Source organism: Paroedura picta, chromosome 1 (assembly GCF_049243985.1).
Source record: "Paroedura picta isolate Pp20150507F chromosome 1, Ppicta_v3.0, whole genome shotgun sequence".
NCBI classification, from domain to species: domain Eukaryota; kingdom Metazoa; phylum Chordata; class Lepidosauria; order Squamata; family Gekkonidae; genus Paroedura; species Paroedura picta.
Genome location: NC_135369.1, coordinates 81,066,999 through 81,087,612, shown reverse-complemented (window position 1 = coordinate 81,087,612; position 20,614 = coordinate 81,066,999). Strand labels below are relative to the sequence as shown.

At 44.5% G+C, this 20,614-nt stretch overlaps 1 protein-coding gene across 1 annotated transcript; it reads right to left on the bottom strand.

Annotated features, from left to right (window-relative positions):
- Window positions 1-406: 406 nt before the first annotated feature.
- On the bottom strand, window positions 407-20,488 carry OPN3 (opsin 3). The gene is made up of 4 exons (XM_077344994.1): window positions 19,791-20,488; window positions 5,809-6,128; window positions 3,907-4,158; window positions 407-1,014 (listed from the first exon to the last, which is right to left on the bottom strand). Exons 1-4 carry the CDS (start codon window positions 20,179-20,181, stop codon window positions 751-753), a joined length of 1,227 nt encoding a protein of 408 aa, XP_077201109.1. The 5' UTR covers window positions 20,182-20,488; the 3' UTR covers window positions 407-750.
- Window positions 20,489-20,614: the final 126 nt, after the last annotated feature.

Sequence of the window (20,614 nt, the reverse complement as noted above, 5' to 3'; positions counted from 1 at the left end):
CCATCAGTGCCTGTCCTTTCAACAAACATTCAGAAACCTTTTTCAACTTGCTGCACTGTTGCCTTGAAAATTACCCTTTGCTCCCTAAATATATTCCACATAGTTACTGCTTCAGCACAGCTGTATTTAATATGGCCTCACCACTCACGTACTTTGCAGCTCAGCTCACTTCTCATAACTGATTTAGATGTTGAGGGAGAAAAGATGTGCTCAACAAAGATATAATCTTCTGTTGTTTCTGGCCTGTCCTCATTTTATGCATGAGTCACCAACTTGGCCTACAAGTCACCACTCTCTCTCTCCTTCTCTCTCTCTCTCTTTCTTGTCAAGTGTTTGAGACAGCATGGCCTGTACACTAGTTGAGACGAGCTTGTGATCTAACAATGTATTCAAATATAATATTTTTTTAAATCAATGAGGTTCTACAGACAAAACCATTAGCTATTTCAGAAGTTCTTTTATTTCCTTGGAACGTCTACAGTGCAGCAAGTGCTATGTAAACAAGACATGATATGGAAAAATAAATATTCTCAATAAAAAAGGCCATCTTTTTTTGAAATGTCATTATTTAGACAGTCACAATCATTAACATGCTCACAAGTCACCCAATTACTGCCATATTTTACGACCCCAAAGTGTTGCTTTTTTCTTAATTGTGCCACAGATAACCAGCCCAAGAGGAATTATTAACCAGAACAATTTGGTTGGCAAAAGTCCACTTTACTTCCAACAGCAGTCAAATACAGCCTGCTATAGTGGCTTCACTTGGATTACATTGACCTTTGTGCCTGCATGTTTGGTACCATTTTCTATGGGATGCACATCATCACTGGTAATAATGAAAATGATGGAAGAAGAGCTGAAGGTCACTTTCTTCTTGGGCCTGTCCCCTGCTTTCTGGGACATGACTATGGGCCTTATTGGCTTTTCACTCTCTACTGCTGGTCTGTCTTTCAAGGTCCTTTGGAATTTCAGGAGGCGAACACAGAAGAGTTGCAGAAGGCATCGTCGAAACTAGGCAGAAAGGAAAATGACAGCGACAATCCAATGCAGCTCTTTCAAGGGTGACATGGATACTCTATCGGATTAGTGACAGATCCTACTGAATACATTCAGACATAATGCAATTATGTCTCTTCTTGAGATTTCTCTTCTTGAGAAGTTTTCTAAGCACATGATACTATGTAGAGTATTCACATTCATTTTAGCATCACTCTGGCCATCAGTATTTTCAAAACTATAAGTATCTGGGTAAGACATTTTAATGGCGCCAACCGCATCATCTTATCAGACATCTCATAATCTGAAATTATCTGTTCTCTGCATGTGGTTAGAATAACAGAAAACTGATCTAGTTTATAGAGTTCAAACACCACAAAGAAAATACTTCGGAGATGAAGTTCATCCATGATTTTAATACATTTAGGTTTAAAGGTAAAGGTAAAGGTATCCCCTGTGCAAGCACCGAGTCATGTCTGACCCTTGGGGTGACGCCCTCCAGCGTTTTCATGGCAGACTCAATATGGGGTGGTTTGCCAGTGCCTTCCCCAGTCATTACCGTTTACCTCCCAGCAAGCTGGGTACTCATTTTACCGACCTCGGAAGGATGGAAGGCTGAGTCAACCTTGAGCCGGCTGCTGGGATTGAACTCCCAGCCTCATGGGCAGAGCTTTCAGACGGCTGCCTTACCACTTTGCGCCACAAGAGGCTCATACATTTAGGTTTAGAATTGCACAAAATTTTGACTTGCAATAATTTGGGGAACAAAAGGGAGTTATAGTAGAGAAATGCCCATCCTTCCTTCAAAAAATACTTTTATCGCATTTATTTATGGCTCTCTGCCTCATTTGTGTTTCTGTTGCTCCCCCATGGTCATTAAACAAAAACCTGGGGCTTCCTCTCCACAGTGTGATCCCAGCCAATACAGATCATGCTATGATTGTGATGTCACAGTATTCTTAGCATATCAGATCCGAGTGCACGGAAGCTCTGAATACAAACAGCCACATTACTGCTCTCAAGCTGAATCAGGCCATAACATCATGACCCCCAAAAAATCTGCTTCATACCCTCCAATCTTCTTTAAACTTTTGTTTCACCCAACCGGATGAAAATTCTGGTGGCTTAGAATCATAGAATCATAGAGTTGGAAGGGGCCATACAGGCCATCTAGTCCAACCCCCTGCTCTACGCAAGATCAGCTCTAAGCATCCTAAAGCATCCAAGAAAAGTGTGTATCCAACCTTTGCTTGAAGACTTCCAGTGAGGGGGAGCTCACCACCTCCTTAGGCAGCCTATTCCACTGCTGAACTACTCTGACTGTGAAAATATTTTTTCCTGATATCTAGCCTATATCGTTGTACTTGAAGTTTAAACCCATTACGGTGTGTCCTCTCCTCTGCAGCCAACAGAAACAGCATCCTGCCCTCCTCCAAATGACAACCTTTCAAATACTTAAAGAGGGCTATCATGTCCCCTCTCAACCTCCTTTTCTCCAGGCTGAACATTCCCAAGTCCCTCAACCTATCTTTATAGGGCTTGGTCCCTTGGCCCCAGATCATCTTCGTCGCTCTCCTCTGTACCCTTTCAATTTTATCTACGTCCTTCTTGAAGTGAGGCCTCCAGAACTGCACACAGTACTCCAGGTGTGGTCTGACCAGTGCCGTATACAATGGGACTATGACATCTTGTGATTTTGATGTGATGCCCCTGTTGATACAGCCCAAAATGGCATTCACCTTTTTTACTGCTGCATCACACTGCCTGCTCATGTTTAGTTTACAATCCACAAGTACTCCAAGGTCTCGTTCACACACAGTGTTACCTAGAAGCGTTTCCCCCACCCAGTAGGCAAGCTTTTCATTTTTCTGACCCAGATGCAGAACTTTACATTTATCTTTATTAAATTGCATCATGTTCTCAGGGCAGGACTGTGCGGTTCTCTAACCAATGCCCTATCCACCTGACTATCTGAAAATCCAGATTGCAGTCCTTCAACTTGTCCATCAGCTTGAACGCTCTTACAATGTTTTACGGCAATTTGGTTGGTCTTAATTAAAGGTAATACAGATTTTGTTATTGCTTTTGGATTTTGTGTGGACCAATATTATTGTTTGTAATTTCTTCTGTGTTGCTCAATAAAGCACCCTATACAGATTAGCTATCTCAGCGAACTAGTTAGTAGCAGAGTGACAGGCTGTAAGCCATTTCACCATAGGTAGCAGCCATTTTAGAGAGTAGTCTAATTGACACCAATGGATCTTATAGCTTGCTGCAATTTGTCTCTTTCCTTATATAGACAAAAAAAAAAACCCCAAAAGGCTTAACTGCATCTTTGGTCTTCTATTGCTTCTTTTATGACGGACCAAGGGCTTGTATCCCACTAGAAGTTAGCATAGACAGAAAGTAGCTCTCTTATTGCCCCCAGCACAAAATGCTATTTTATGGGGTTAAGGGAACTCCAGTAACAGCATGAGGAAGATTCATAGGGTCTGCCGTGGCCCAAGGGAGAAAGAAATCATTAAAAATTGTTTCCTCTCCCTACCTTCTGTCAGTAGAAATGATTGGTGGGATCCAGCCCAAGGCTTCCAAGAATTCCTTACCTAGCCAATACAATTCCCATGCCCTACACCTATTGGCAGTTCCTAATCTCATCCGCAATGGAATACTGCAGACCTCCACCAGTGTGAGACTTTAACCCTGAAGTCTACTTAAAATTGTTCTTCTTCCACACAAGGCAGAATTAAGAACTGGCAGTTTTCTCCTCTATGATGGGATCTGCATGCTGCGTGGAAGGGAAGGTAATCTCTTCTGCCGGTGAACAAAAATATGTTAGCTGAGAGTAGCAGACTGAATCAGATACAAAACTTGCAACCTGTGTCAATGTGCTCCTTTAGGAATGCTTACCTTTCTGCTCATGAAGATGTAGATAACTGGGTTGTAGGCGGTGCTCGATTTGGCAAAGAAAGAAGGGATAATAGCCACTGTCGGGGTTATAAGGTGGCCATACCCATAGGCCATCAGAAGAGAGACCACGGCATATGGCGTCCAACAAATGAAAAAAGTGGCTATCATCAGAAAGCACATTTTGGCTACTTTCTTTTCATATCTTAGGATTTTGATCACTTGAACAGTCTGTAAATCTTCAACACAACGAAGCTGGGAATATAAAAGAAAAGGCATCAAGTGACAGATATTTTTATGAGTAAAATATTCAATTCTCTACCCTTTAGATATTATTAATGAGGACTCATTGTCAGCTGATCATGTTTTTTCACGAAAGAATGTGGGCATAACCTCTCTCAGCACCGTCAGAGGACGATCCAGCCTTTGGGAATGTCAAGGGGACCTGGTGGAGCCCTCATCTCTCCATTCCTCTTCACGGCACCTGTGCACCATCTATGATGCCGAACAGAAAGGTGGCAGACCTCTTGTTTCCCTGTCTAGCACTCCTTTCTCAAACCAGGACTCTAGTCAGAAATTGGCATAAATCAGAATGCAGTCTAGGGTGATCTTTCAGTTGGAGACAGAAGGGTAGATTTTGAAACAGGAATCATGCCAATTTTCCTAATTCAAGAACACAATATAGAGGGGAGAGAGAACAGCAACACAAAAACAGGACTGAGAGTACAAATTTGAGCATGACAATCAAAGGTGCAATGTAATAAACAGAAACATGAATGCCACAATAATCAATAATGTAAAAATGAAATCCCATGAAAAGAAAAACAGACCTCTACATTTGGCTCTGGGACTCCTTGTTTAAAGCACTTAAGCACTGCATTAAATCCATGTTTGGCTCTGTGGCTTGACAGGCATCCCAGGTAATTCAGTCTGTTTTGAGAAGCAGACACTGATAAGTGTGCTGGTGCACTGCCTGATCTGTGCCATGAGCACTTCCCGGAACTCCACCTGTGCTGTGCTTGAGCACTTGGTGGAACGGAAGAGCGTCTTGACCTCTGACAGAGATAATTCAGGAAGAGAGCCAGCTCTCCCAGGAAGAGTGGTTAACCATCCCTCAGACTGTGGAAGTCCTATACGAACTACACAGAAATTCTCTCATCTGACACTGCAACTCTAGTTCTTGTCATCTCCATGATCCAAATGCCTTGTGAGGACATGACTCCTTTCTGGAGCCAACTGCAGGATGTGGAGATGTAGTTCCAGGAGCGGAGCGTGCCCTGGTGAAAAGACTGCAAAATGGACTCAAGGGCTGCCTTCAGCCTCTCACACAGCAGAAGGTCTACATGCCAGCAAGATTGCTGAGCAGGCTGAGAAGCTCATTCAATGGAAAGATGAGCTTTTCCAGCACATTTATTTATCATGGGGCTTTTAGCCCACCACTCCCACAAACACTTCATGGTGGGTAACAATAACCTCAATAAAATAAGAGCATGCAGTTGAAGAGAGGCGTGTTGGCACAAGCTGAAAAAAAGGGTGAAAGCAGCTCTGCTGCTATTCATGCCCCATCTCCCCCACAAAGCAGCATCCCCCCTCCAGCTACCGCCACAATGACCTGTGTGATGGCACTCATCAGTCGAATATGCAGCCCCTCTGGGAGTGGAAAGCACATGAGTGGTAGGCACACAACAGCTACAATGGTGAGGGAGTACCTTGCATAGTCCTACAAGTCACAGGTCACCAGTCCACTGATTTACTGGCCCATGAAAGAGGCAAATCCTGTTATCCGCGCTGGTCATTTTAAAAGCCGTTCATGAGGAGGACCATTTTGGTTCACTTTTTAGAAATCCATGCCACATTAGCTCATTTCAAGTACTCAGTGACCAGCCCTTGCTTTAATCAACTTACCATCCGTATTGCATAGAGAATGTGTCCGTAGCAGTAGGCCATGACTGCGACAGGAACCACCAGGCAGCCAAGAAAGAAAAAGAGAACAAACGAAGCATCGTTGGGCTCTTTGGACCTCCAGTCCAACGAGCAACTGAGACCATGGATCTCCAGTGTGTAGTGGTTCCAGCCCAGGAGAGGCGCTCCTGTCCAGGCTAATGAATAGAGCCAGATGTACGTGATAGCCCGCCAGGACCATGAAAAGTCAATCACTCTGGCATGCACTATTCTCATGTAACGTTCATAGGCCAGGACAGTGAGAGTCATAACTGAGACAATTCCTGTAGAGACAAAAAGGAAATTCTGTCTTGGTCAATAATTCTAAATTACGTTTTAGAAGAGTTGGTTTTTATATCCTGCTTTTTACTCCCTGAAGGAGTCTCTAAGACAGGGGTAGTCAAACTGCGGCCCTCCAGATGTCCATGGACTACAATTCCCATGAGTTCCTGCCAGCATGGGAATTGCAGTCCATGGACAACTGGAGGGCTGCAGTTTGACTACCTCTGTTCTAAGAAGCCTACAATGACCTTCCCTTCTTATCCCCACAACAGACACCCTGACCTTTACTGCACAATGACTGTCATGCCTTGTTGCAGCCTGGCGTTTGCCTCAGGACAGGTTGCACTGCTTCTTCCTGATCTCCCATGGGGGAACATTTGGCCCAGTGCACCTCATCGGCTCCAGATTTGTGCGGCTGCAAGGGAGCCAGAGCAGTGAGGTTCCACCATGCTATGGGACAGTGTGACCCTGTGGTTTTTATTTTTAAGAACATGTATTGCATTACATCAGTGGTCCCCAACCTGCGGTCCGCGGCCCGGTGCCGGGCCGCGAAGGCCAGGGCGCCGGGCCGCGGTTCCCTCTCCCCACCCCCCCACAATAAAAAACTTCCCCGGGCCACAAGCTTGCAGCCCGGAAAGCTTCTTACTGCGGGAGGGCGGGGAGAGGGAATCAGCGCCGCGCATGCGCACATGGGCCATGCGCACATGCACGGCCCGGCCGTGCATGCGTGCTGCGCGGGCGGGGCAGTTGCCCCGCTGGTCCCCAGCTGGAAAAAGGTTGGGGACCACTGCATTACATCTCTATACCACATTTTTAAAAATTAAAAAATGCCCCAGGTGGGTAGGGAAGAGCTGGGCCAAGATGGCCCAACGCTTCCCTTCCAGACAGCCCATGCTCGACAGAGGCCTCATTGTCACCTGGGGCAAAAAAGGGAACATTCCCTTGCTGCGGGGCAACTGAATGTCTGAGTCAGGACAGGTGTGGGACAGCCCTGGCCTGGAGTCAATGTTGAGTGGAACTGGGAATTTGCCCTGCCACTGGATGAGCGGCGCATTGGGGCAAATCCCTGGAGCAGAAGTGATCCTTGCGAGGTAGGTGTGGCTGAGAGAGCTCTAAGAGATGGTCACCCAGCTGGATGCATGTGGAGGAATGGGGAATCAAAGTCAGTTCTCCAGATTAGGGTCCAAAAGGAATCCTACCCATTGGTCTTGATAGTAAAGGCAAGGCTTACCACCACTACACAATCATATACCACAATCTTGATGTTTTCCCTGGTCCTACATCACAACATACTTGGAAACATGAAATTGCCCTTGAGTTCAAATGGCCAGAAGATACATGTTAACAGAGAAAAGACATGGAGCGTGTGCTGGGAAACATGTTACCCTCTTCTTAGGGCAGTGGTTCCCCAAGTGGGCTCCCTGAGGGACAATGGGATTACCTCAGAGGGAGTTAAGAAGGGGAAGGCAAAGGGGTGCTGGAGGTGGGCCCCTTCAGCTATAGTGTTCACATTTATGATTAACCATGCTGGCAAACAGTACTCCAATTTGTCAACTCTTCTAAATGTTATTGTCTTCCTTAGTGCATCATACAAACTGCTATTCCGCTTTTGTAGAGTAGGGCAAGGGGCACAGGGGATGAGTTTATGGAAGCAAGGGGCAGTGGCCCAAAAAGGTTTGAGAACCACTCAATGCTCTCATTTATTTAAGGATTTACAGCTCACAGAAATCACTGCAAGTATTTATTCTTAATGCCCCACAGCTTTCAAGGTTTAGGAATGCAAGAGCTAAATATCGCCCTGCCTTAGACAAGCACTCTTGTAATGGGCTTCAAGGAAAGTTAAGTCCTGTTCAGTTCTGTAAATCAAAAGCAACCCAATTCTATACTTGCTGCTCTTTCACATATTCATGACTAACTTTCTCTCCCTTGCAAGGCTATGGTATCTATCTATGCTGTGTACTGATCCAAAAGGGATATAGAAATCAGTTTCTGCAGGAAACCCTGTGTAACACCACTTGGCATACTATGGGTGAACAGGGCTGCACCTTATAACATCCTCTGCTTTTCTTCCTGAAAACAGAAATCTCTACACTATGATGGTTAGCTGTAATACACCTCATCCTAAAGTACAATCAGCATGCTATTTATAGAGCACAGTGACTTGGTAGTTCAAATCATTACCAAAGATTCATTTCCTGCAGATAACTCAGATTGTGCAAAAGCCCTTGCTTGGAAGGCTCAGGAAGGTTTTATCAGCTAGATGTGCCATTTGATGAGTGACCCTTTTTCCTACCAAAGCAAAATAGGTATGGACTAAATTTGAAGATGTAGCTGATTTAGTGTCTGTAACCCAAACACTTGAAATGTCATTGGTCAATTTTTTCAGAAATGTCCTTATCTGAAATAGTTTTTTTTACTTTCTATCATAATGTCTCTTCATGGTAATAGTTGAATAAATGACATGTGAAGCTGCCTTACACCAAATCAGACCTTTCATCCAACAGGGTCAGTGATGTCCACTCAGACTGACAGCAGCTCTTCAGAGGTCTTTCACATCACCTACTACCTACTCCCTTTAACTGGAGATTGAACTTCGGACCTTCTGCGCTACCAAGAAAATGCGCCACATAATCCCTCACCTACTTCCGCTTTCACGTATGGAATGGCTTAAGAATTGCCCACTTTTCCCATGACCAAATTATCCCAGTAATCTTTCCTGCCTCTTTCCTGTATATATTCAAAGTGCCATTCTCCAACCTGCTGCCCTCTTTTTCAGTATCTTCTTGATATCACTCTCCATGTTATCAGAGGACACACCACTGAAAATGGCCTTATTATTATCATCTCATAAAACAGATTACTGGGTTGGATATAGGTTGCTTGCTTTTATGGCATTGTTTGTTTGTTTTCAAGGTCTCTGATTCTTTTTCCATGCCTCTTTCCTGCTGAGAACCATTTAAAAAAGAGAGAGAAGAGGATGAAACTCTTGGTAAATGGAACTCATACACATGAAACACTAAGTAAGGGATTAAAAAAAACACATCCGAGTTCTTCACTTTTTATTCCTTGTAGTACACCAAAAAGTCTAGTGATCTTTTTTTTAAGCCACCCCCATACCTTAACTATACAGACAAAAAGTTTGGTCGAATAATAAAACTTTCCTCTCCCCCAGCACAGTTCACTGATCTCAACAAAATGCCCAGGCCATGGAGGACCCTAATGAACAGCATGATATTTGTGGTGGCAGTTGTGGAATTTGCCAGCATAGATTGATACAACCCGAAGTGTTATTTGTTTAGGTAATTATTTATGTCCTACCTTTCCTTGTGGTTAAAGGCAGATTACCAATGATAATGAATAAACATCATACTTTAAAATCAACAAAATCCTCCTCTATTTATTTATATTTTGACTTCTATACCTCCACTCCTAAATTCTTCCCAAAATGACCTTGCAGCACCTTCTAAGAACATCTAAAGGCGGTGTATTTTTCCTTCAGTTGGAGCTACAGTGGAGAAGACATGGGTTCTGGTTGATGCCAGGTGGATTGCCTTAAATGGAATAAGCAGTAAGTAACAACTTGAGGATGGTAGCTGGGCTATGGGAATGTAAAGTAGGTCCTTTAGGTATGTAGATCTTTATCCCCCCAACTGAAGAATAAAGGTTGAGTCCAGCGGTACCTTTAAGATCAAGAAAGTTTTAATCAAGGCATAAGCTTTCATGTGTATGCACACTTCTTCTGATACTACAGTCTGAAGATGTCATAGTCCCAATTTATACTGCATTGGTCAGACCCCACATGGAGTCCAGTGTGTAGTTCTGGAGGCCTCACTTCAAAATGGATGTGGACAAAATTGAGAGGGTTCAGAGGAGAGCGATGAAAATGATCCAGGGCCTGTGGACCAAGTCCTATGAGGAAAGGCTGAAGGATTTGGGGATGTTCAGCCCGGAGAAGAGGTTAAGAGGGGACATGACTGCTGTCTTTAAGTATTTGAAAGATTGTCACTTAGAGGAGGGCAGGGAAAGGTTCCTATTGGCAACAGAAGAAAGGAACCACAGTTATGGATTTAAACTATGTGTACAACAATATCAGCAAACTATCAGGAAAAAGAATTTTACAGATTAGCTCAGCAGTGGAATCGACTGCCTAAGGAGGTTGTGAGCTCCCCCTCACTGACAGTCTTCAAGCAGCTGTTAGACAGATACTTATCCTGGATGTTTTAGGCTAATCCTGCAATGATCAGGGGTTGTACTGGAGGGCCTATATGGCCTCTTCCAACTCTGTGATTCTTCCAAGTGTGCATGCACATGAAAGCTGATAACTTGAATAAAACTTTTTTGGTGCCACTGGACTCAAAATTTGTTCTTCTGCTTCAGACCAACACAGCTACCCACCTGAATCTATCCCCCAAACTGAAAACATTCCAGATGTTCTTTACTGATTGTTCTTCAAGAAACTGCTCCAAATACCTGTGAAAGATCTTACCAGAAAGTAACAATCTAGGAACTTAACCAGCTTCTCTTGTGACAGAACCAAATCTACCCCCTTTTAGCAGTCTTCCCTAAATGCCTTCCATTGCAGAAATGAAACATCCAAATGAGAACTGTTTTAAGTGGTTTTCATTTTCTTGTTGTACCTCATACAGGGATGAGTAGAAGGGTTTTTAACAGCACCCCATTTTAGGAAGCAGGAACTTCTGCAGGCACCCACCATTATTACTGACACTCTTAGCTTGCAACTCTACAAATTTTAAAGATATGTAAAATAAGTGCACCCTGACCTGCATGACCCAGGCTAGCCCAATCACATGGATCATAGAAACTAAGCAGAGTTTGCCCTGGACAGGATTAGGATGGAAAACCACCAAGAAAGCCCAGGGTTGCTATGCAGAGGCTGGCAACAGTGAACAGCTCTGAACAACTCTTGACTTGAAAACCCTGCAGTGCTGTTGTAAGGGCACTTTCCACTGCCAAGGTAAGTAAAAGAGCACAATGCAGTTACCTGTTTGCATCAATGTAAAAACAAAGTTGCTGAGAAGACTCCAGTTTGTCTGTGCATCTAATAGTAGCAAACAATGAAACTAGCAATACATCTAGTTAGCACCCATATAATGTATGCAGTTAGCACCCAACAGAGCCCAAAGTAGTACACAAAGGGAAAAGTGGCCCTCTTGACTTTCCACAGCCAGTAAGCGCCTACATCCCAGACTTAAATAAAGGAAAGTATGCCTATAATTTTACTCTCTTATATAGTTGAGCACCAATTTATTTATTTATTTTATTATTATATTTATATATATCATATGTAGATCATCCGTGAACAACAGCTGGCAAAGGAAGAGTGAAGTATGAACTGTAAAACAGTCTTGCTGCAAGATAGCATAACCTCTACTATATCTGAGGTGGTAAAAGTAAATAAAAGTAAATTTCAAACATGAAGTAAATGACATAGTAATACAAAATTAAGCTTTAAATGCATCTTTAAATAATTTCAGTGCTTAGGATGTAGCTTAAAATCATAGCTGGCAATTTAAGGCAGATTTTGGCCTACTGGTACACCATTGAGAATTTTGCAACAATAGGATGTACTGACCGAAGGAGAATTTCCTTCATTATAGTTTAGGGATGGTAGAGGACAGGAAGGCCTGGAGGATCATTGTCCATGGGGTCGCAATGGGTCGGACACGACTTTGCAACTAACAACTACAAGTTTAGGGACAAAAGGTGCTAGAAAAACTCTAATACAGAAAGAGATGGGATACTTACTGCCACCCACAATGGCTGCTTTGAAGGAGATGCCATTATATTATCAATTTCCTTTATGTTTTTCTCAGCCAGGACATTTACAGGTGGGAGGGGGTGGAGGGGGTCTCTGAGGGAAAGCTAATACTTTCCTTCCTTCCTGTCTTCTTTGAAGTAGCACTGCCTAGACATTTGGGAAGTCGAAGGACTTGTGGCAAAAGAAATTTAGGCTACCTACATACATTCCTCAGCCTAAATCTAAACATTTGATGCCCGCTCCTTGCTCCATCGGGTCAGGAACAGTATGAAGAGCAACATATGGAGTACATTTAATAGATTATTTGAATGAATGAATTCTACACAACACTCACTCCATTGGTTTATTTCTAGGGGAAACCAGGGGGAGGGGACTATGCCCACCTCCAAAGTCATAGTCATGGTCAATGTAAAGATGTGGCAGATTATTCACAGGTTGTTCAAGTTAGCTGACCCAGACTATCATGTTTGCTCAGACCTGCTGGATGTTGGGGCATCTGTGCTGTTCATCACATGCCTCCCCTCTAATCCATCTGGACAGCTGGCATTCTCCTGGGGTTTTGGTGAGGGGTCTGTGCCAAAACATATTGCAACCTACAATCAAATTTTACTTTACTGTATGGTAAAGAAAGTGTACACCACTCTTCTAATTAGGACCTCAGTAGTCCATGTCCTGATGCCTTATAACAGGAGTTTTGTTTAAGAAGTAACTCTCTTTTTATGAGCCTCTTGTGGCGCAGAGTGGTAAGGCAGCCGTCTGACAGCTTTGCCCATAAGGCTGGGAGTTCAATCCCAGCAGCCGGCTCAAGGTTGACTCAGCCTTCCATTCTTCTGAGGTTGGTAAAATGAGTACCCAGCTTGCTGGGGGGTAAATGGTAATGACTGGGGAAGGCACTGGCAAACCACCCCGTATTGAGTCTGCCAAGAAAACGCTAGAGGGCGTCACCCCAAGGGTCAGACATGACTCGGTGCTTGCACAGGGGATACCTTTACCTTTACCTTTAACTCTCTTTTTATAACTCTCTTCTTATAACTCTCTCAGTTCAGCACTCAGTTCTGGTAAATGATGGTAGACTAAGGTCTACCATCATTTACCTGAACTGAGTGCTGAACTGAGAGAGTTATACTGATCAATATGTTCAATAAGTACAAGATGGCCACCATAATCTCTATGGACTAAAAATGATGCAGCTATTCTCAAGGCTCATGCAACCTTAGGTTCATATAAATTGGTTTGCTTAATTCTCTGTGTCTATGCTACAGTGCTAAGATACCTGCATGTTCAATCACCAAAAATATTTTGCTGTAGAAGTCATCTAAGGGAAATGGAAAATTCTATGGGAATGTAATTTCACACATCAATGATTCTGTGTGAACAGAATGACCTTGTTTCTAAAAACAACCTTGTCTATTCATCTGTACTTCTTTACGGACAATTTCATTATTTAAAGTTCATTGGATTCACTTGCCTGAATCACATGGATCATTTTCTAAACTAGTTCTAGGGCCAGTCATGAATTTCTAGAGTGGGCCACCTCAGACCCCGCCAAGTTTTCTTTTGACCTATATTCTGCAAGATCATGCCACTTCTGGGGTTTCTCGATGCCTGAATTTTTCAGCGGTTTCTCAGCAGTAAAAAAGTTGAGAAAGGATGATTCAGAGAAATAAAGCTGCAGAGTAACAGAGCATTTTGAAAGTATGCAGTTATTATTTACCTTTGTGGATGAGACACAGATCCAGACTTGGAGCGTTTGGATGTTTACAATACAGAATCTTTACTGGAAAAGATTATTTACAAAATATATTAATTGGCTTCAGTCTCCTTACTGAAGCAGAGTACAAAAAAGAGTAGTTACAAAAGCAAGACATTGTGAGCCTCTTGTAGCTAGGATACAGGTAGAGTATGTTTCACACATCAGAAGATGGAGAGAGAGCTGAGAGCCTAATACAGCCTCTATCAGCTCTTTACCTTTGAGAACCCCCTGAGACCTTCTTCAGGCTTTGAAAAGTCCCCAAAGTGGAGTGAATGTGCAAAATATGGTTGGGAAGCATATCCGTGTACATGCTTAAATCCCCATCATTTGGGAAACCCTTCCAGGACCATTGAGACACCCCAGGGTTTCATGAAATCCTGGCCTAATGGCTGCTTGTTTGCTTCAACAAAGGCACACACTGAACTGCTATTCCTGAAGAAGCAGAGAATGGGCAGAAGCTCAGTTCCAACAAAGGAATCAGCAGAGCACAGAGCTCAGAATTCCTTGCAATCTCTCCAGTGACCAGTTGATGCCACTAGAGAGCACACAAATACAGCTCAGCTGCTTAAACAGCTTAACAACACCCCTTCAAGACTGATTTCAGCTAATTACTTGCTGATTGCAATTAGAACAAATAAATGAGACATTGTTTAGCACATTATATTATTTTCCTCCATGCCACAAATAGCTTCAAAAGTCTATTTACACATATCAAGTCTCTATTAAAGGGACAATTTGCTTCATACCAGGTCACAACTCTAAGCAGGTCAGGCCCAACTCTAAGAGGAAAGAGTATCAGTTAATTGTGCAGAGCAGAGCCTTTCCTGGAATACCTTCCTGAAATAAAGTGCAAAGTTGCTTCTTCCTCATCTTCTTTCACAAGGGGCACAAAACCATTTGTGCATGTGAAGATGTTTTCCTGAAGAGATACAGCCCAGGAAAAACCTGAAAACTTTTACACAGCTCCTTCATTCTTCTTCTCCCCTGCAGGAACTAACCCCATGGACATGTCTGTTCTTTTCAATGGCATTTTCTCCACTTCCATCTTCTCTCACCTCTCTGTCATTTTCCTTGTCTCCCATTTTAGATTGCAAGCTCTTTGCAGGGCAGGGACTTGTCTTCATGAGACAGCCTCAAGTGTCTTGGTGTAGTGGTTAGGAGTGTGGACTTCTAATTTGGCGAACCAGGTTCGATTTTGCACTCCCCCACATGTAGCCAGCTGGGTGACCTTGGGCTTGCTACAGCACTGATAAAACTGTTCTGACTGAGCAGTAATATCAGGGATCTCTCAGTCTCACCCACCTCACAGGGTGTCTGTTGTGGGGAGAGGAAAGAGAAGGCAAACGTAAGCTGCTTTGAGACTCCTCCTGATAGAGAAATGTGGCATATAAGAACCTCTTCTTCTTCTTCTTTCTTCTTTCTTCTTTCTTCTTTCTTCTTTCTTCTTTCTTCTTTCTTCTTTCTTCTTTCTTCTTCTTCTTCTTCTTCTTCTTCTTCTTCTTCTTCTTCTTCTTCTTCTTCTTCTTCATAAAGCACTGCATACACTGATTGTTTTGTGTAGTATAACAAATGGGGCCTAAATTAATGGGATAGCCATGCTACATTTCTCAACAAAAATAAGAACCCCACAGCAGCTAAATGATATGTGTTGTAGCATAAGCTTTTGCAGGCTCAAGATTTTCTTGTTTAAGCGAAAGTTGACAGGCCAACTGCTACCTACCACTAGGCTACTATGTAGCTAGAATGGAAGGAAGAAAAATACCCAAGAATTATTTTCTTTTCAACTCAAGCCTAGTGTCAGGGATGGGGGGGGGGGAATAGATTTCAAACAGGAATTCCACTTCAGTGATTTAGTAAATCTGGATCATAATTCCATGTATATAATTAGTACACCAATCCCAAATATAAAAGTACTCGTGATTTGGGGTATTATTTTTGCTCTGAATGATTCCAATACCACTGAAAAACTTCCTTTCCAAACCAGCTTCTCTGTTCCCCCTTCCCACTCTTGGGGCAATGTCTGTTACCCCTGTCCATCTCATTAAGCAAAGCCACCAGCCTGCTTTCAGCTTTCCCCAGCTACAGCAGGAAAGAACCAGCAGCCACTGAGCTGTTTGTGGCACATTCTATCACCAAATTTGCTCTAGACTACATGTTTCGAAGGGCATTCCTTTTAAGGGTTGAGGTTCCCCCTTCCCTTGGTCCTTCTTTTAAATTCTATGGCAGAGTCTACAAGCTGAGGGACACCAGAACTTTAGACTTTGCCAGCAAACTTCAGGTTGCAATGGCAATCTGGCAGTCAGAATTACCCAGGATTTGGCTAGCCTGTTGTCAGACTTTAACTTGGATGACAAAGGTTTTTCTGTAACAGTAGTAAGCTTATGCATATGGAAGCTAACACACAGGCCAGGGCACTGAAGGGGATGTCTTTGGGACTCTTCATAGCCCTATGGATCCATGATTCTGATGCTTCTTTGAAGTGAAGAGAAGCAATCACAACTATTTGTGTTAACACGCCGAAAACAGAAACTATCCTGGATGACCACAGCCATTGCCAGCCAAGTGCCAAGAACCAAAACAAATGAATAATCTGGGATCATTAACAAGTTTCCTGTTTTCATATGTCTATTTAATGTAGAATTTCTGAGAAGCACACTATTGCTCGAAGATGACTGTGCTTACACAATCTTGTTTGTTCTTACAGCCTTAAAAAAAAAACTATCATGAAGTACTATTAAAGTACATCCTGAAAGAAGCCAGTGTAATTGTGACTACAAGATCAGGATTACTTGCCACAATGCAGGAAGTTCTATGGCTGAAGGATTAGTGGTTTCCACCATGGCATAAAAAAGAGCTAGTACTTGAGTTTCCTTGGTAGATAAGGCAAACATCTGAGCATGTAAATACTGCCTATGAAATTAACCTCTTGACCACTAAAACTCTTCAGCATTTTCAATAGGCTGGCAATGTCTGTGTTTCAATGAAGCAAAATCACTAAAATTCTAAGAAAACTCACATGAAAACATTTGACCAGAGTAAGTGTAGTTCATACACTGCAGTGAGTATGAAGGTAAGCCAGGTAACAGAGTACAAGAGCACTGGCTTACATTCTTCCCTGGAGTGGGGCCATGGCTCACTGACAGAACATCTGATTTGTGTGTAAATGAACCCAGTTTCAAGCCCTGTCATCTCCAATTAAAATGATTAGGCGGTGAGTGAAAGACCTCGATCTGAGACCCCAGAGAACAATGGCCAGCCAGAGTAAACAACATTCACCTTGATAAACAAAAGGTCTGACTCAGTATAAAAGCAGTTTCATGTGTTTAAATGCTTCACACACATGGACACAATCAAGGCCTTCTGAGTTTAATTGCTTCTCCACATAGGCCACACTCTGTGCATGATTCAAGTACCACAGAGGAGAGCATTCCAAAATATGATCCCCTACATGAAGACTGCAATCCATCCTACTACCTCAATTCTCTGCCAATTTACTTTATTTGTGAACCTGGTTCAAGTTGCATTTTCCAAAGGACTGTTCAATTGTGCATATTTAAGATTATGCCCAAAGGACAGAACTGGTGCCATGGACAGAACATATGCATCCTCCAACATCACATCAGCGGCTGTATTTTTCAGGGAAATTACTTCTTGTGTTCTTCTGCCAGTCATTGAGAGCAAAAGTCCCTTGTGATGCTTCCCTTTCCCATTACAGGCAAAAATTGGGATTTTGAGTATCTGAAGCACTCCATACAAATACAAGCTAGAGATGCATGACGTGGAGCATATGCTGATTTCCTTCAGCTCTGAGTGATTATCTACAGAGAAACCAAGGGACATACATGTGAGTAATGCTCACACATGTGTAAATTAGCACTGTTCCCTTAGCTATAGAAACCAGAAACATGGTGTCACAGTACATTATTAACTTTTTTTTTTAACAAAGCTTGGAGTCCGTTACAATAATCTCTTCCAGCAGTTTCTAAACTTTCACAAAAAGGAATCAGAATATTTGGAAAAACAGCTTTCCCCCCTTTATTCTGTGTTATCACACATAGTTGTGAGTGGCTGTGATATTTTCAAAATGCAACTAGGCTGAGAAAGAAGAATGGAACAGGATAGAAGATGATCAGTTATCATGGAAATGACAGGATAAAAGAATACATTGGAAAGCATCTTGCAAATTGCTCCCTACCACCACCAGTTCAAGCAGCTTCAGGATAAAGTGTCCACAGGCAAAACAACAGGCCCTGTCCACAGAGCATTTGTAATCTACAGTGGGTAATTTAATTTATTTATTTGATTTATATTCTGCCTTCTCAGTATGCCACCTCAAGGCAAGTATACAACAATAAATAGTAACAATAATGGGAAAAACAAGGAAGGATAAGGGGTAGGGGGATGAATGTGGTCCAATGGATTTACATGTTGCTTTGTGACCTCACTTGGGAGAAAAGTGGGGTAAAAAAATTTAAACTTAATTACATTTACGGATATACGTTATAAGGCTATGCCAAAGGCCTTATGGGAAGCATGGGTGTGGAGGAGCAATCTGAAGGACAAGAGAGCAATGAACTGTAAACGTGGAGCTACATAGATCAATACAGGCAACAAAGATGGATGGGCTGCAACCGAAATAGGAGCTTTGGGTGACAATGTGTAGCAATGGTGGATACATGAGGACACAAGAACATATCCTGAGGCTCCAGCTGAGAAAGGAAAACAGAATGAATACACAAACAATAGTGATCCTGGAGCGATTCTGAGAAAGGTTGGGTGATTGGTGCAGCAGTATAAGTGATGCTGGAGAGTTGGATATTTGCAGGTCCACTGAAGACAGCAGAAAACAGGGACATCATCCTGTGATGGGAAGACTGGCAAAATAGAGTCAGGGAGAGTGGCTAAGTAGAAGTAAGAATGGGAAGCAGTAGGGGAAATGCAAGGAACGCAAAGAATTGTCCCACAACTGAATAGGGCTTTCTCTGTAGCCTCCATAGTACTGTTGGCCACCTGCACACTGGCACCCTGCTCATGCTCAAATGCAATCACTCTGCCAAATTGCCCAATGCCACATTATTCTTGCTTCAAAGACGTGTTTCCTGCTGCATAAACTGGAAGGAGTGAAATGGGAGCCAAGAATAAGGATCAAGTAAAATACCAGAACAGCAGACGACTGGATGAGAGACAGTAGTACGTGACAGAGAAATGAAAGTGGTACCAACTATGATGGGGAAAAGCTGAATTCAAGAAGCAGAGGCTCCTGGTATTCAGAAGCAAGAGAAAGAGAGGGATAAAAAGGGAGTCCCTGGAGTGAAAAGTGTGGTGTTTATGGAAGCCTCTCCACCAAAGACAGCTCCAACCTGGCAAGCAGCAGGATAGATTATCTTTGTACTGCAGCTAGTGGGAAGGAAGGCAGCAAGGCATATAGTCCAATCATGTCGGACCTCTGAAGCTATGCAGGATTGGGGAACCCCAAGAAAGGTTCTTCAGAAGAAGGTATTGGCCATGAATCTCTGCTTCTCATCTCACTGGCCCTGAAAGCCCATTGCTGAGGTCGCCCTAAGTCATTTGTGACTTGATGATACTGAAGCTACTGGAACAGGACAGAGCAAAACTCAGTTAATTACAACAAAGTGTTTAATCATCAATGTCATAGGCATGTGAACAAGCAGGTGTCACTCAATGGTGAGAAAAGTGCATTCTGTACATGCTCAGATTCCCCCGTTTTTCTGATGATGAAGGGCCGTTCAGTCTGAATGGTTTAAGCATCAAACCCTGGCTCAGAGCACACCATGGGTCAGGCATTCATAATTGGGGAGGGGGGGTGCCTCTTCAAAGTGTGACCCAGATTACTGAAGTGTTTAGTTTAAGCATGAAGGGCAGACAGGGATGGCCAGCAGGCTAGATGTGCCAGCCGTTTATTAAAATGGGGAGGGAAACGGCACCTGCTTTGAAATGGAAGCCCCAACCTGCGGTGGCACACGGCCATACGAACCCCACTGCGGCTGCCCGATGATGGCACCCCAGGGCTGCTCTACACACGGCCGGGGGCCGGGCGCGCTTCGCACCGGCACAGAAGCCCTGTGGCCCCGGGGCTGCCGGGCAGGCGGCGTGAGCGGCGCGCTCCCTTACCGAAGAGGCTGCTGCTGAAGCCGTCCCACACGCAGCCGGCGTCGTCCCACACCCAGCGGCTGCGGAGGCACGAGAAGAAGGTGAGGCTGACGCCGAAGAGCGACACGAGCAGGTCGCTCAGGCTGATGTTGACCAGGAAGAGGTGGGTGGGCGAGCGGAGCCGCTTGAACTTGGCGTAGAGCACCAGCACCAGCACGTTGTTGCACAAGCCCAGCACGCCGATGGCGGCCACCAGCAGGGCCAGCAGCTCGTAGGTGCTGCCGCTGAAGGGCGGCCCCGCGTCTTCGGCCGCCGGCGCCGCCTGCTGCTGCCGCTGCCGCTCGCCGTCCGCGGGCTTCAGGCTGCCGCCGCCCGTCCGCTCGCCGCCGTCGCTGCTGTTGCCCGAGTACATGGCTCGGCGCGGCTGCCCGGGACGGGACGGGACAGGACGCGCCGCTCACACGGCCCGGCGGCCGCTCTCCGGCTCCGGCGCGCAGGCTTTGGCGAAGCGCCCTCCCCGGCCCAGGCGCCCGAGCCCATGGGCCAGCCCGCGCGGCGGCTCTCGGCGCCAAAGCCGGGCAGGGGCGGAGCCAGCGGGCCGGGCTGGAGGGTGGGTGGGGGGCGGGCTGCGGAAAGCCCCCTGGAGCGAGGCGGCCAATCCGGGGCGCCTCGGCGTGGCGCAAGGCTCGGGAGGGAGCGCCTCAGGACGGGCTTCGGAGTGACGAGCTGGGCCAGCCTCAGCAGCCCTGGCCGCGAGTAACCCCCACGCCGCCCCCAAGGCGGGGTAGGCGGCTGGGATGTTGACCACGGAGCGTGTAGAGTCGAGTCCGAGGTGATGCCCGCCT